The 17534-nt window shown below is 45.0% G+C and overlaps 1 protein-coding gene across 1 annotated transcript in view; it reads right to left on the bottom strand.

Moving 5' to 3' along the window:
- cpamd8 (C3 and PZP like alpha-2-macroglobulin domain containing 8) overlaps window positions 1-17534 on the bottom strand; it is a 60155-nt gene that overhangs the window by 22362 nt on the left and 20259 nt on the right. Inside the window, exons 9-27 of the mRNA XM_046352630.1 lie at window positions 16428-16512; window positions 16189-16297; window positions 15833-16060; window positions 15518-15688; window positions 15017-15145; window positions 13105-13297; window positions 12720-12895; window positions 9818-9967; window positions 9555-9716; window positions 9321-9463; window positions 9015-9077; window positions 7986-8217; window positions 7077-7230; window positions 6164-6303; window positions 5982-6033; window positions 5528-5826; window positions 3696-3921; window positions 3164-3340; window positions 2867-2948 (exon numbers count right to left, since the gene is read on the bottom strand). Of these exons, the coding sequence (XP_046208586.1) occupies window positions 2867-2948; window positions 3164-3340; window positions 3696-3921; window positions 5528-5826; window positions 5982-6033; window positions 6164-6303; window positions 7077-7230; window positions 7986-8217; window positions 9015-9077; window positions 9321-9463; window positions 9555-9716; window positions 9818-9967; window positions 12720-12895; window positions 13105-13297; window positions 15017-15145; window positions 15518-15688; window positions 15833-16060; window positions 16189-16297; window positions 16428-16512 (2971 nt within the window). The remainder of the gene's footprint in view (window positions 1-2866; window positions 2949-3163; window positions 3341-3695; window positions 3922-5527; window positions 5827-5981; window positions 6034-6163; window positions 6304-7076; window positions 7231-7985; window positions 8218-9014; window positions 9078-9320; window positions 9464-9554; window positions 9717-9817; window positions 9968-12719; window positions 12896-13104; window positions 13298-15016; window positions 15146-15517; window positions 15689-15832; window positions 16061-16188; window positions 16298-16427; window positions 16513-17534) is intronic.

Raw genomic sequence — 17534 nt, 5'->3', positions numbered from 1 at the left:
GTTTCATGTTTTGTGTGGACCCCAGGAAGAGTAGCTGCTGCTTTTGCAACAGTTAATAGGATCCTAATAAAATACCAAACACATGCCCCAGTTCCAGTTTGTAGGGCATGTCGAAAGGCACAACACATTTCCGTTAAAGGGCAATTCCACCACTTTTCAACTTCATTTTCATTACCTCCAGCACAATAACAGTGTATCATATGTGGAAAAAAAAGTTATATACGATGACATTACATTTACATTTTAGTCATTTAGCAGATGCTCTTATCCAGAGCAACATACAGGAGCAATTCGAGTTAAGTGCCTTCCTCAAGGGCAGTAGTGCTTAAATTTGTAAATTGTGAGAGACGGGAGTGACCTGGGGATCTCTGAGCTCCCGGAAAATCACCTTTATAATAAAGCATTGCATGCATATCATCGCATTTGCGTAGTGGTCTAGACTAGATCAGTAGAGACTATTTTTGTAGCCTTTTATAAACGCATTTCATGCAATTCTGTCATTTTATATGACTAGAGACTTTAGCATAATCTTTTTTAATACCGCACAAATGGTTGAATTGTCAGGCTACTTTGACACTGACAAACTGAGAATCTGAGATCATTAAAAACGACCTCGTCTTAAATCCATCAATAGCCTAGGTCTAGGTGTGTGGAGACACATATCGTACAATATGAGGAAATTAAAGTCCTAAAAAGCTTCCAGTTTCACTGACTCCAATGATGAGCAGCTTACTCACCGGCGATGGCCAATGCTCTCGTGCCAAAAGCCTATCTCTCTCGTTTTAGTTTTAGTTTGTAAAAACAATTCTGTTCGCTTAATAGGCCTATTTGGAAGACAGATAAGTATTTTTGTTTAAGCAGGAGCCTGTGAGCGATAGGCTACAGACACGCTTGTCTCTCGCACCACAGCACCTGCCACGAGTTGGTCTCTAGGATACAATGTTGTGCAAATCATAAATCCGGGCAGGCCCAACCCAAATCAATTCTTAAAATATCAGGTGCGGGATGAAAATCTACATTTTCACAATAGGCAATGTTTTTTTTTAGGTGGCAGGACAATTACAGAGGAGGCAACTCAAATTAACTCTCACTTTTATTCCAATTTTTACATTGCAAACAGCGAAAATTACGTTTCATGCCACGAGAGGTACCGGATCCTGGCAAATAGGATCTAAACAGTCCAAAACTGAGAGGTGCCGGATGCTGTTCTGGCAGGATCCGACTCAAATGAAGCACTGGCACAGACAGATTTTTCACCTAGTTGACTGGGGGATTCAAACCAGAAAGCTTTTGGTTACTGGCCCAATGCTCCTAATCACTAGGCTACCTGCCACCATCAAAAGTTTAAATATTTCACAAACAGTCCTTTTCAAACACTATGAGGTTCGCAGTGACGTGGGGAGCAAGAAAATACTTTCCCATTGGCTAGAAACGCATTGCAGGTTTAAAAAATATTTTCCCACTGGATAGAAACGCATTGCAGGTTTAAAAAATACTTTCCCACTGGATAGAAACGCATTGCAGGTTTAAAAAATATACTTTTACTCCTACTCTGTGATGTCACAGAGAAGCGTTTTTTAGGACCTTAATCTTTTTAACCACAGATCATTGAAACGCTCTGTTTTCACATATGTATATATTGGTATGATGGAGATAATGAATATCAGGTTGAGAAGTGGCGGAATTACCCTTTAAGTGGTCTGGAGCCTAGCAAGCTCCTCTGTCTCCAGTGGTAGTGTGGGTGTGAGGACGGAGGGAGTGTAATGTAGTCTACAGACAGAGGTGGTGCCTTGCCCATGGGGCCAAAACAACCAGGGGCCATTCTGTACCGAGTGCATTAACCCGCTTTAACAGCAAATAACTCACTGGAGCCCCATTGCTGCCTGGGGGAACCAATTACAAGTTTGTGTATGATTCTCCTGGGTATATTTAACCTGCTGTTTCACAGTCTGAGCTATATTAAATATCATAATACCCACATCAACTAATAAATCACACTGAAGGTATGCAAGCGGCCCGAATATGCAAGCGGAACATTGGAGCCTCTCATAAACTCCGTATTCACTATTCCAAATATTATGACATGGTTGTGGCCTCTTGCCTGCCTTCAGCGATGTGTAAACATTAAATAAACACTCAGCGAGCCTAAGTCGGCCGAATTAAACACAGGGTTATGAGGGTATGAATATGTATTCAAAGTTACTGATAAGAGCTTCATTGTTTCTGCCAATAACACGCCGGCCAGGGTACATTGAGATGCAATATGCAGTTTTTTGTTGTTGTTTTTCAAATTAAATTTTACCCCTTTTTCTCCCCAATTTCGTGGTATCCAATTGTTTTAGTAGCTACTATGTTGTCTCATCGCTACAAATCCCGTACGGGCTCTGGAGAGACGAAGGTTGAAAGTCATGCGTCCTCCGATACACAACCCAACCAAGCCACACTGCTTCTAAACACGCGCATCCAACCCGGAAGCCAGCCGCACCAATGTGTTGGAAGAAACACCGTGCACCTGGCAACCTTGGTTAGCGAGCATTGCGCCCGGCCCGCCACAGGAGTCGCTGGTGCACGATGAGACAAGGACATCCCTACCGACAAAGCCCTCCCTAACCCGGACGACGCTAGGCCCCACGAACCTCCCGGTCGTGGCCGGTTACGACAGAGCCTGGGCGCTAACCCAGAGTCTCTGATGGCACAGCTGGCGCTGCAGTACAGCGCCCTTAACCACTGCGCCACCCGGGAGGCCTTGCAATATGCAGTTTTAATCTATGTACCATACAGAGTTAACTGACGTGGGATGTAAACTTAAAGGAACAGCAGATGACTTACTGAGGGATGTAATTCAAGGGAAGAGTAGAGGACTTACCACATGCTCCCAGAGAAGTCCCTCTCTCCAAAGGCACTATAAGATCCATCCTGGCGCTTATAGGTCAGTTGTCTCTGGTACCCTGGGAAGGTACAGGGGAGAGGGGATCAGTGGGTGGATGCTATCTAGACCAGGTGAATATCAGAGAACGTGTACACTGTGGATTTAGATCTAAGTGAATAGTAATGGATTGATTTTGTATAGTGATCTTCAATAGGGGCCACTTGAGATGTGATTCATAACTCGCAGGAAAATCTCCAGACAGGTCTCAAAGCCCTTGAACCATTGGTGGTTTACCTTGCAGCAGGTAGTCTGTGGCCTCGGCCTCCACCTCAGGGCTGAGCTGACTTGTCTTCTGCAGGTACTTGAGGACAAAGACATTGGGGGCAAAGTGGATCATGTTCTGCTCCCCACAGCCGAAGGGCAGCCGTAGCAGCTTGTCCAGGTTGTTGAGGGTGGGGCCCATCACGTCCCCTGAAATCACAAAGCACAGCGCAGAAACAGATCAGCAACACTGCCTCGCATAAAGGTAGTTTTATTGAGTTACAATCTCTTTTTAAAAACAGAATTGGTCTTAAAATAAATTAGCTGCAGGATCAACGGGATTGCAATAGACTATGACCATATCATCAAATGTCATTTAGAGAGAAATTGCCGATGCTTACTATGATTAACCACAAGGACAAGGTACTGTATGTCAAAGTGAACAGGATGTTTTCAGAGTGCATGGGTGAAGAGTAGCAGCAGACATTCAGATAATTAAAATGATTGAGCTATGAAAAGGAAGTGGAAGAGAAATGGATGAGAAATAAATGGTGTCCCTCCTCACCTATCATGGATGCAGTGGCAGTCTCAGAGCCAGGCACCACGTTGTGAGGAACGCCCAGTGTGAAGGCCTCGTTGTGGTTCTCATCAGAGTCCTCCTTCCTCCAGATCTTAAACTCACCGACCGAGCCCCAGCCCGTGGAGAAACCAATGTGATGCACCTGCCCATGGAGGGGGCTGGACCACTGCAGGATCACCGACTCATTGGACGGCTGCAAGCCATGTCCGACCTATCAATGATTGATACGAGAGATTAGAGGTTTTTGACTAGAGTAAATGGGTGAAGTTGTCCCTAACCACTGATACAGGGTCAGATGTCCTTCATTGACCTAACGGTTACGATTAGGATCGGGAGTAGAGTATGTGATTTGAGATCTGTGGCTCAAGTGCTGGTTAGAGAAATAGACCCAGCACTTTGTTATTCTCATTTATAGTAGTTAAAACAATGTGTAGTGCTTAACATTTTACATACATACATACATTCATACATACATTCATACATACATACATTCATACATACATTCATACATACATACATCATACATACATACATACATACATACATACATACATACATACATACATACATACATACATACATACATACATACATACATACATACATACATACATACATACATACATACATACATACATACATACATACATACATACATTTCAACAAACATGAATGACATCACACTTGCTCAGACTCACATTCCCACCGTATCCACAACCAATGTTGTTTCCGATGCTTGTAAGACTCTGCCTCGCATTGTGTTGTGTTGTTTCTGTCTGTAGCCAGATTTTGTTCCAATATTTCAATAATAAAGCATTTGATTCTTCCATGCATATTTTAAGTTGTCGATTGTTTTTTTTTCTATGTATGTTTTTTGTTTATTGTATAAAAAAATAATAAGTAAAATACAATATTACAAAAAAAATACAAAATGTGCCTTAGGTTTTGCAAGGTTCCAATAGAAGCCTGATACAATATAAATGTGGTCCTGAATTTCTTACTGATCAGAAGACTGAACTAATGAGAAAATGGTTAAAAAGGTGTTTGCTCAGCTGTACAGAGGAAGTCCCTGTGACTAGTCCCTGTCAATAGTAAAATACTAGAACCCAATAAGATTCTACTTAAAAAGCGGTTTGGGTTGATTTTGCATGTACAAATCCGAGGCACACATAAAGTCCATTACCAAGAGTTGGCAAGAGGAGTCTTCATCACATATTTCCAACATCCACATGCAAATTAACAGATTGCCCCCTGGGTATTGCTAAGCATTTTTTAATCACATTAAACCAAAGACCATGCAGAGATGAACATGGCTCATCAAACCAAAATGCAATCGGTCACTAGAAAAATACATGAATCTTATTGGGCCATACAGGGTTCTAGAGCAGGCTTTTAATTGCTCCTTTTGGTGAATGGTGCGAGGCTAATGCAGGGTTCAGGCCTGTGTGCCAGGCAGCGCCATGCGGACGCCACGGATCACTGAGTGTCCTCGCTGACATCAGCCAGTTAAGCGTGACCTCACAGGCATGTCATTAAAAGTGGCGCCAGTCCTCTTGACTACACAGCCCCTGTGCCTGCCCAGTCTAATGCTCCCTGTTTAACTCTGTCACTACCCCAACTCATTACTATACTCTACCTCGTGCCATGACTGACTGACAGACTGACTGACTGACTGACTGACTGGGGCTCTATGTTGAAGATGACACGGTGGATCTGTATAGGATTCATAAGGAGACACAAATCCCAAAACTCATTATGTAGGATAGATGCTCCAATATCCAAACGAGAACTAGGTTTGACCATCACCCTACTCTCACCTGCACCCCACCACCATTCCAGCTGACCCAGAAGCTGCGGAACTCATCCCAGGAGAGGATGCCCGGAGTGGGGGCGCTGACCACTGGCTCGCCCATCTTGCCCAGGGAGATCCAGGAGACAGTGTTCTGTCTGCCCCCCAGCACAATCTCCAGCATCTCAGCACTGTCGTGGGGGCTGGGTGAAAGGGCAAAGTGGGCGTCGTTGTGGGTCTTCACTGCCACCTCAAAGTGGGTCATCTTGGCCGGCTTCTTCACGTACTGGTACTCATACTTGTTGGGTGTAGAGATGTGGATCCGCTCTGAAAATGGAAATGTCAGATTTACATTCAATTGTGGCCCAGTGAGGAAAATAAATCAGACTGTATAGAGGCAGATTGGTGTTGGGTAACAGTCAAAATGTATTTGCTCTGAGACCTGTTTTGTACTATAGTACAACATATAAGTCTATACTGACCGTTGGGGCAGAAGAAGACACTGTAGGTGTAATGTCTGGGCAGGCCCTCTGGCTGTAGGAGGGAGAAAGAGAGAAACATGTTAGAGCTGACATCACTCTACTAATGACAGCACAAGGTACAGCGAGCATCTGCTCCCCATCTCAGCTCTCTTCCCAGGCAGTCTCTCTCCCATTTCTCATACCTCCACCAGGACACTCCTCCGGACATAGTCAAGGCCAATGGGGCTCCTCCGATCCTCTAGGTCATCTGTGTTTTTGCTTGTTTTCGTTGACTGGAGTCCATCTGAGCAGCAGCCCGGTTCACTATATGCAATGGCCCGTGCTATGGCAGGAAAAACAGAAACACACTTCACCTCACCAAATATCAGCATTGTTGTTTTTTTGCTTGTCATTTCCCACTAAGCAGGACTTAGAATGCTATTTCAAGAAAATTATTTTTAAAGTACATATAAAACCACCAAACACACTTTACATCTATCAACAACACAATCCCACGTTGCACAGCAACACAAAACATGTTTGTCAAAGAACATGTAGTTCCCTTTGCAGAGAAGCACATTGGAGTCGTGGCTGTGAGCCAATGTCTTCTCTTTGTGTGTGTCTAGTGAGAGGGAACGACTAGGGGCCAGAGCCGCGGGGGGCCCATTTATTGCCAGTGACCTGAAAACTCATCAACATGCCACTGAGTGTCAGTGCAAGGCCCTGGCTGCTCCCCTGCTGGTGGCCTGCTTTGTTCCCAGATGTACTTTTGAGGGGACTGTTTGTATCGCTGGATGACCAGATCACATACGCATCAGGTCTTTCAGCTGCATGGAACGTCTTAGACTTACAGTACAGACTTTAAAGGCCTCATGGACTTTGGGACGGCTGGATAGGAGAGGCAAAAGGCAGGTGTTACTCCTACACCATGGAACAACAGGGCAGTGTACCATACCAACCTGCAATATCCTAGAAATCAAATCCAAAACTTCAAGAGCTATTAGCAAGACGCCTAAGACATCAGCAAACTTTTAGGATTTCAGGAACTTGAATAACTATGAGAGAACTTGGAACTCTTCCCAGGGGGTTCCCCAGTAATTGACTAGCTGGAATAACCTGTAATGTTGGCAGCACCCAGCTCAGTGAAGGACAACACTATGGATGTGGGTGTGGCTTCTCCAGGAGCGACACACTTCTTCCTGGTGAGGTGATGCTTCCCGGGGTGGCCCACAAACTTGATGCCTTTGGGAACGGTCACTTTGACATGGACCTGAGGAAGTCAGAGAGAGCGAGAGCGAGAGAGAGAGAGAGAGAGAGAGAGAGAGAGAGAGAGAGAGAGAGAGAGAGAGAGAGAGAGAGGGAGAGGGAGAGGGAGAGGGAGAGGGAGAGGGAGAGAGAGAGAGAGAGAGAGAGAGAGAGAGAGAGAGAGAGAGAGAGGGAGAGGGAGAGGGAGAGGGAGAGGGAGAGGGAGAGAGAGAGAGAGAGAGAGATGAAGGTCCTGCTTTAACACAGCAGAGGTGGAGTTTTTCTGACAGGACATGATTGCATCATATCTGCTCTACGCTCCGTTCTTTCATGCAGTGTGACCTCCTCAAAGCTCTTAAAGGATTTTGGGGAATTTTCTAATCACATTGCACATTTTCCATGCAGACTGACTCATTGCTCTCAGGCTCCCTGAAGGATTAAGTTCCAGTCATTGTCCAAATTTCGCAGAGGACCCAGTAATGCTGTCAGATCGTTTCACTGTTCTTTATCCACATGCCACAAGTCATAAATAACTTTCCAGAAAATATAAGAATCACATGTTCAGGCGGACATCAAAGCGAGGGCTCCATGGCCCACATAATCACCTAACATGACATTACAGAGCAGCACGCACAGCCCTTTAACAGGCTCATCTGCCAACACCATGATGGAGGATGGACATACTTATGGTCATATTAGGACTGGATTGCTCTGCTCCAAGCGCAAATAATTCTATTTGATGGTCATGGTTTAGATCCGCCCCTTTCCTCAGCCCCTCACCTCTGCGCAGCTAGACAAGTAGTTGTAAACGGTCAGCGGTACTTTGGTCTGCTCCCCCTGTATCACACTGTAGGGGAGGGTGAAGTCTACGAAGAAGGGCTTGAAGGTACGAAGCTCCACCCTCTTGGAAAGGCCCAGCCCCTTCTCCTCTGACAAGCCAATAGCCTCCGTCACCCAGGTGGTAATGGAGTCTGGAACGTCCAATCGCAACTCAGCTTCCCCAGTGACATCACTGTTAAAACAGATTTTGGGGAAAAACTGAAACACAGACGATAATGCAAGATTCCAACAAAGCAATTTTCTCTAAGCATGACCCCATAGCAAACAGTGCTTCTGACCAATGTTTGGAACAAGAACATTATGACACTAATGGGATTGATCGAATACCGTATGTGTCTTATTAGGACAACAGCTGTAACTAAGTAATATTCTGCCCATAGCAATACATAGGTTTAAAAACAGGCAGTTAGGTGTTCGGTATAGATGGGTGAGATCATTGTTACTCATACTGATGTTGGTTTTGGCCAACTTTCACAGAGCATAATAAACGTTCTCGGAAATTACTAATGCCCTTCTTTTTGATGAAAGTCACCCAAAAACTACTTTGATACACTCAATAAGGGAAATCAAAGCGTTGGATTGAATAGGAAATTAGGCAGAACACAACTCTGCCCAAAGGAATCAAGCATATGGAAACATATGGCCAGTTAATTTATATTGGCTGGAAATGAATGGAAGGAGCTGTTGAGAAAGCCGGTGCGTGTTCCAACCCTGCTTAAATGAGCCACATTCACACCCACTGGGAGAAAATACTGGACAGTCAACGAGTGGTGAAATATCCCCTCTCAAATATGTACTCCCTTACCCCTCCTTCCCCACCCACTCCTCCATCTTCCAAGTTTTACAGATCTGGAACGCCACCAAATCCCCACAATCTGATGCAGCTGAGACCTTCCCCACCCACCCACCCACTCACTCAAACACACACGCGCGCACACACACACAGAGATGATGTAGCTATTCCAGTACCTGACATTGACGCAGTGCCACACCCACGTCTCCGGGAAGAATGTCCGTCTGCGCTTCTCTGCTCTGCAACCAAAACACAACACAACCTGACATCAATAAAGGCCTTTCATTATGGACCTGGATGCAATAACCCGGAATTGGAAAATGGATTGTCTCTAAACCCTTGCTGACATGTGTTAAGGCACACCATGTGTATAATGTTTATCTGGAGGATTAAAGATATAGGCCCAGTTTATACTTCAGATACTAGTGGGGCACAGTGGTTAGCTCCAGGGGGCAGAAACCTGGCTCTGTGCCTGTAGCTACCTGGGCATGGTGCGAGAGTTCATGGCTGCCACCAGCGTGGATGTGTGAGGCTGGAAGGCGGGAACGGCCTCGTCCGTGTACATCCCTCCACTCTGTCTGTGGTTCAGGCTCACCATGTCAGTCATCACCACCAGGCCAGTCTCCTGTTACACAGACACACATTGTAAGAGCGATCTACACTGAAGATCTTATGCCACGTCAGGTGATTGATTGGTGACGGAGTATTGCCCTTACCGTGAAGGCGAAGCGGGCGTCTTTAGTGATGTCCCAGTGCCATGGGAACACTGAAGAACGCCTCCGTCGGCTAGACGACAGCCCCGGCCACCAGAAGTGCCCGTCGTCTTTGGGGACTCCGAAGGCATCGGACACGTCAAAGTCCGCCAGTTCTTTAAACACCTACAGAACAGTGGACATGGATGGCTTCAATTAATTTCCTGTCTTAATATAGATTAGTTGTACTATAGATTAGATATAAGGTAAGATGGAGGGAGACAGACCTTGTCTGGACTGAGCTGGAAGTCTGGCTTGAGGAGATAGAGGCTCTTGTCCACGGTGGCGACACAAACGCAGGAGCCCTTCTCACCACTGACACGCAGACTGATATGGTCACCTGGCATCGACTCATTGGTGGACAGAGAGACAGACACCTACAGAAAATAGGTGATACAAAAAAAATATACAGATCACATTTTAATGTCACATGCACAAGTACAGTCAAATGCCTTGTTTGATTGGAGACATCATCCACAGAGACTTTCAACTGAACTGTGAGTGCTCCTGTGAGAACCATAGCTGAAGCCGTGATGTCTTTATGGTCAGGAGTCAACAGTTAAATGCAGGGCTTGAAGACAGAGAATGACAGCCCTAAACTGTCACACCGCAAACCGGTTTTCACACACGAGCCCAAATTAGCCCTGGTAATGTGTTCCACTGGTCTCCAAATCCAACCCTTCATCATCCTGCCTGTCATGACCCCACTCATCGCCACACGCACGCACGCACACACGTATAACGGATGCGAAATGGCTAGCTAGTTAGCGGTGGTGCGGGCTAATAGCATTTCAATCGGTGACATCACTTGCTTTGAGACCATGAAGTAGTGGTTCCCCTTGCTCTGCAAGAGCCGTGGCTTTTGTGGAGCGATGGGTAACGATGCTTCGAGGGTGACTGTTGTTGATGTGTGCAGAGGGTCCCTGGTTCGAGCCCGGCGAGGGGACGGACTAAAGTTACTCACAGTCTCTGTCTCATCATGTCCATGCAGGTAGCCACACACACACCTCCCCCTACCTCACTGATTGCATACCAGGTTGCAGTAAAAACTTCAGGGAAGGACTTAACACACCCCACCTAATGCAGCCAGCAACTAGGGAGTTCATGGGCCAACACAGCTGGTTGTTTACAGGGACTCACTGGCAATGGGGATCCCACTGTAGTATAGAATGGGACTTCAGTCAACTATGGTACTCAAGTCAACTGGAAACCGCACAAGAATAGTGGGCAACGTCTCTGTCATCCCAAACTGAACGTGGTCTGGTTGCCTGTGTGTTTCTGTTTAGCCAAGTCACAGAGAATGGGTGGACTGTGTGTACAGGCAGGACTGTGTGTTCAGGGAGGACTGTGTGTACAGGGAGGAGTATGTACAGGCAGGACTGTGTGTACAGGCAGGACTGTGTGTAACAGGGAGGACTATGTGTACAGGGAGGACTGTGTGTACAGGGAGGACTGTGTGTACAGGTAGGACTATGTACAGGTAGGACTATGTACAGGCAGGACTGTGTGTACAGGGAGGACTATGTGTACAGGGAGGACTATGTACAGGCAGGACTGTGTGTACAGGGAGGACTATGTACAGGCAGGACTGTGTGTACAGGCAGGACTGTGTGTACAGGGAGGACTATGTACAGGCAGGACTGTGTGTACAGGCAGGACTGTGTGTACAGGGAGGACTGTGTGTACAGGGAGGAGTATGTACAGGCAGGACTGTGTGTACAGGCAGGACTGTGTGTAACAGGGAGGACTATGTGTACAGGGAGGACTGTGTGTACAGGTAGGACTATGTACAGGTAGGACTATGTACAGGCAGGACTGTGTGTACAGGGAGGACTATGTGTACAGGGAGGACTATGTACAGGCAGGACTGTGTGTACAGGGAGGACTATGTACAGGCAGGACTGTGTGTACAGGCAGGACTGTGTGTACAGGGAGGACTATGTACAGGCAGGACTGTGTGTACAGGCAGGACTGTGTGTACAGGGAGGACTATGTACAGGCAGGACTGTGTGTACAGGGAGGACTATGTGTACAGGGAGGACTATGTACAGGCAGGACTGTGTGTACAGGCAGGACTGTGTGTACAGGGAGGACTATGTACAGGCAGGACTGTGTGTACAGGGAGGACTGTGTGTACAGGCAGGACTGTGTGTACAGGGAGGACTATGTACAGGCAGGACTGTGTGTACAGGGAGGACTATGTACAGGCAGGACTGTGTGTACAGGCAGGACTATGTACAGGCAGGACTGTGTGTACAGGCAGGACTGTGTGTACAGGGAGGACTATGTACAGGCAGGACTGTGTGTACAGGGAGGACTGTGTGTACAGGGAGGACTATGTACAGGCAGGACTGTGTGTACAGGCAGGACTGTGTGTACAGGCAGCTTCTATCTCAAGGCCATCAGACTGTTAAACAGCCACCACTAACATTGAGTGGCTGCTGCCAACACACTGTCATTGACACTGACCCAACTCCAGCCATTTTAATAATGGGAATTGATGGGAAATTATGTAAATATATCACTAGCCACTTTAAACAATGCTACCTTATATAATGTTACTTACCCTACATTATTCATCTCATATGCATATGTATATACTGTACTCTACATCATCGACTGCATCCTTATGTAACACATGTATCACTAGCCACTTTAACTATGCCACTTTGTTTACTTTGTCTACACACTCATCTCATATGTATATACTGTACTCGATACCATCTACTGTATGCTGCTCTGTACCATCACTCATTCATATATCCTTATGTACATGTTCCTTATCCCCTTACACTGTGTATAAGACAGTAGTTTTGGAATTGTTAGTTAGATTACTTGTTGGTTATCACTGCATTGTCGGAACTAGAAGCACAAGCATTTCGCTACACTCGCATTAACATCTGCTAACCATGTGTATGTGACAAATAAAATTGGATTTGATTTGATTTTGATTTGATTTGACTGTGTGTACAGGGAAGACTATGTACAGGCAGGACTGTGTGTACAGGGAGGACTATGTACAGGCAGGACTGTGTGTACAGGCAGGACTGTGTGTACAGGGAGGACTATGTACAGTGCACAGTGAGGGATGCAAGGACTCAGAGAGAGATGGAGGTAGTGTTAGGGTACCTGGTTCTCAAAACTGGGCTGTACAGGGATCTGTAGACTGTCAGTGACGCCCTCTCCATTCTCCCTCACGTAGTAGACCAGGAGGCGGCTGAGGGGCGCCATGGCGTGGGTCACGGGGAAATGCAGCACCGACATACAGCTGTCTGTCTCGTCCTGTGGGTAGGAGGCCGCCGGATCTGGAGGGGCGTGGGAAGAGAAAGAGGGGAAGAAGAGGGAGAGAAGAGACTGAGGGGGGATTCAGAGCCATATATCTACAGAGTTTGACAAACTATTCTTAGCAGAATGTATTGGAACATTTGGTACAAACATTGTGTCAATTAGTCAAAATACTCCGCTCTTCATTATGGAACAAAATAGACTTCGCATCTGGGACTCTAGTACTGACCAGAGCCACTGGGCTGCTGGGTTGTGTGGACGTTCTTGTCGAAGGTGACCGCTGCCCTCTTGCTTCTTTGGGCTGTAGCGTTGGACTGCTGCTGGCCAGACTGGATGATGTTCCCTCTGGAGGCAATCTCATAGTGGAGGGTGAAGTTACAGGGACAGGTGGACTTCAGAGTGACCTCAGCTTCCTCACCGATCTAAACACCACATTCAGAATAAACCTTTACAATATGGGCATCATAATGATTATAATAGTATAAGTAGTACTCTGTTATTACTCTTAACATACAATCCATATATGATATGTGCCCCATGTTTCAATGGTGGTGTTGGAGCCCTGATTATGTGTAATGATAGTAAAGTGGAGTAAAGTGTAGTAAAGTAAATAGTAGAGTAATGATAGTAGAGTGGAGTAAAGTGGATAGTAAAGTAAATAGTAAAGTAATGATAGTAAAGTGGAGTAAAGTGTAGTAAAGTAAATAGTAAAGTAATGATAGTAGAGTGGATAGTAGTAGAGTGGATAGTAAAGTAATGATAGTAAAGTGGAGTAAAGTGGATAGTAAAGTAATGATAGTAAAGTGGATAGTAAAGTAATGATAGTAAAGTAATGATAGTAAAGTGGAGTAAAGTGGATAGTAAAGTAATGATAGTAAAATGGAGTAAAGTGGATAGTAAAGTAATGATAGTAAAGTGGAGTAAAGTGGATAGTAAAGTAATGATAGTAAAGTGGAGTAAAGTGGATAGTAAAGTAATGATAGTAAAGTGAATAGTAAAGTAATGATAGTAAAGTAATGATAGTAAAGTGGAGTAAAGTGGATAGTAAAGTAATGATAGTAAAGTGGATAGTAAAGTAATGATAGTAAAGTAATGATAGTAAAGTGGAGTAAAGTGGATAGTAAAGTAATGATAGTAAAGTGGATAGTAAAGTAATGATAGTAAAGTAATGATAGTAAAGTAATGATAGTAAAGTGGAGTAAAGTGGATAGTAAAGTAATGATAGTAAAGTGGAGTAAAGTGGATAGTAAAGTAATGATAGTAAAGTGGATAGTAAAGTAATGATAGTAAAGTAATGATAGTAAAGTGGAGTAAAGTGGATAGTAAAGTAATGATAGTAAAGTGGATAGTAAAGTAATGATAGTAAAGTAATGATAGTAAAGTGGAGTAAAGTGGATAGTAAAGTAATGATAGTAAAATGGAGTAAAGTGGATAGTAAAGTAATGATAGTAGAGTGGAGTAAAGTGGATAGTAAAGTAAATAGTAAAGTAATGATAGTAAAGTGGAGTAAAGTAGATAGTAAAGTAATGATAGTAAAGTAGATAGTAACGTAATGATAGTAGAGTGGATTCAAGTGGATAGTAAAGTAATGATAGTAGAGCGGAGTAAAGTGGATAGCAAAGTAATGATAGTAGAGTGGAGTAAAGTGGATAGTAAAGTAATGATAGTAAAGTGGATAGTAAAGTAATGATAGTATAGTGGAGTAAAGTGGATAGTAAAGTAATGATAGTAAAGTGGATAGTAAAGTAGTGATAGTAAAGTGGAGTAAAGTGGATAGTAAAGTAATGATAGTAGAGTGGAGTAAAGTGGATAGTAAAGTAATGATAGTAAAGTGGATAGTAAAGTAATGATAGTAAAGTGGATAGTAAAGTAATGATAGTAGAGTGGATTCAAGTGGATAGTACAGCAATGATAGTAGAGTGGATAGTAGTAGAGTGGATAGTAAAGTAATGATTGTAAAGTGGAGTAAAGTGGATAGTAAAGTAATGATAATAAAGTAATGATAGTAAAGTGGAGTAAAGTGGATAGTAAAGTAATGATAGTAAAGTGGATAGTAAAGTAATGATAGTAAAGTAGATAGTAAAGTAATGATAGTAATGTGGATAGTAAAGTAATGATAGTAGAGTGAGTGGTGTGCCTACCTTCAGAGGAGCACTGAGGCTCTGGATCTGGATGTGACACTTGCTGGGGGAGTACCAGCTGCTGATAGACAGGTAGCTGGGGAGGTACTGGTCTCCAGCCGGACGGCCATCTATAGCTGTCACCTTGGTCTGGGGCACAACACCACAGGATTTAACCCAGCAATACACTCCACTCTCTAGACTATGACATCAAGCAAAATCCTGATTGCACCTAACAGCCTCAGCCCACTAAGCTTAGCTGATAAATTGTTCAACTTTGTTGACTAGCACCCGTTTACAAACATTTTAACGGACATTTCACTGCATCTTCATTTCACATTTCTCTGTTCTGGCAGATCATAACCAACTCTCCAGCGCTCGGTTTTATGAAAAGCTCTGACTTGCCTAGTTAAATAAAGGTTAAATAAATCAATAAAAAATGATGGGAAGCTAACTAAGCCCTAACCGTGTTCATTTACACCTCTCTCTCCCTCAAACTCTCCATCTCCAAGGCCTACTGACCTCCAGCCAGACGTATTGGGCAGCAGTGGGGATGGAGGGGATCTCGAATGTTGCCTGGCCGTCCCTGGACGTCAGCTCGCTGGTGTACACGTTGTCCTTAGGGGTCAGCTCCGCCTTCACACGCACCCGCACCCCATCCGCTGGGCTACCGTCAGGATAGGTTACCTCTACCTGGTGGACAGAAGGACAGGGTGGACAGACAGTCAGGTCTCTCGCATGGAGAAGCATAAGTGAACCCAAGTCTTGTACAGTCCAGCTTCCCTTGATAGAGGCCATGTGAAGTCAGTGGTATGAATACCTTTGGCTGTCTCTTACCTTTCCCTTGTAGGGCAGACCAGGCTTGAACTGTTTACGAGTGTCCTTTGAGTATTTGATGTCGATACGCTGCTTGTGAACTGGGGTGGAATCATCGAACATGGTCTGCCGCCCTCCGTCCACGCTGGTCACTGACACCCACATGCTCACCGTGCCCCGGAAGTGATCAGCCACATCCAGGGGCATCATGTCTTTGACACACAGGCTGAAGGATACTGAGCCTTTGATCTAATAATAGTGGATGAAACAGACTTAAATATCTTAAATTAATCCTAAAAAGGGGAAACTCAGCAGATTTGAATGTGATTCCATTTTCCTGTTTTAGATTCTTCAACACTAGAGCTGGGTTGACTCACCTCCATGGTCTTGACCACAGGATGGCCCACCTCATGTCGGTAGTACCCAACTCCATTCACAGTCATGTTCAGTGTCATCTTCCCGGTCACAGGCTTCCCAAAGGTATACCTAAAGAGAGAAAAGTAATTTGTGTTCAAACAGGAGTAGAGCTGCTACTTTGCCTCTCTAATGCTTAAAGAACAGTATGTGTTAGAGCATCACATTAGGATGAGGTGAATCCTGTGAGTTAGTCACTCACCTGGCCTTCACGGTGGCCTGTTCACACGTGTTCAGGTCCCGGATGTACCGTGGAGGGTCTATCACCAGCTCAAACTTGGGCATCACTGTGTGGAGTAGAGGAAGAGGTAGAGGGGTCCACAACATGGTTATACAGTCCCAGTTCAAACCTATAAATACCACCTCAAACAGAAGGGTCTTTGAACATACACTACATGACCAGAAGTATGTGGACACCTGCTCGTTGAACATCTCATTCCAAAATCCTGGACATTAGTATGGAGTTGGTCCATGGTTCGGGCTAGGCCCCTTAGTTCCAGTGAAGGAAAACTTAACGCTGCAACATACAATGACATTCTAGACAATTCTGTGCCTCCAACTTTGTGGCAACAGTTTGGGGAATGCCCTTTCCTGTTGAGCATGACAATGCCCCTGTGCACAAAGCAAGGTCCGTACAGAAATGGTTTGTCGAGATCAGTGTGGAAGAACTTGACTCGCATGCACAGAGCCCTGACCTCAACCCCACCGAACACCTTTGGGATGAATTGGAACGTTGACTGAAAGCCAGGCCTAATCGCCCAACATCTGTGCCCGACCTCAATAATGCATCATGGCTGAATGGAACCAAGTCCCCGCAGCAATGTTCCAACATCTAGTGGAAAGCCTCCCCAGAAGAGTTGAGGCTGTTATAGCAGCAAAGGGGGGTCCAACTCCATATTAATACCCATGATTCTGGAATGAGATTTTCGACGAGCAGGTGTCCATATACTTTTGATCATGTAGTTTACCTTCTATGCTCACTTCGAGGAAAGCAAACCTGAAATATGCATGAGAGCACCAGCTGTTCCGGACAGCTGTGTGATCATGCTCTCCATAGCCGATGTGACTAAGACCTGTAAACAGGTTAACATTCACAAGGCCGCAGGGCGGCAGACAGATTACCAAGACGTGTACTCAGAACATGCGCTGACCAGCTGGCAAGTGTCATCACTGACATTTTCAACCTGCCCCTGACCCAGTCTGTAATACCTACATGTTTCAAGCAGACCACCATAGTCCCTGTGCCCAAGAACGCCTAGGTAACCTGTCTAAATGACTATTGCCCCATAGCACTCACATCTGTAACCAT

The sequence above is a fragment of the Oncorhynchus gorbuscha genome, linkage group LG06 (genome assembly GCF_021184085.1).
Source record: "Oncorhynchus gorbuscha isolate QuinsamMale2020 ecotype Even-year linkage group LG06, OgorEven_v1.0, whole genome shotgun sequence".
NCBI classification, from domain to species: domain Eukaryota; kingdom Metazoa; phylum Chordata; class Actinopteri; order Salmoniformes; family Salmonidae; genus Oncorhynchus; species Oncorhynchus gorbuscha.
The sequence above is the reverse complement of the archived record's forward strand: the minus strand, read 5'-3'. Positions and strand labels throughout refer to the sequence as shown.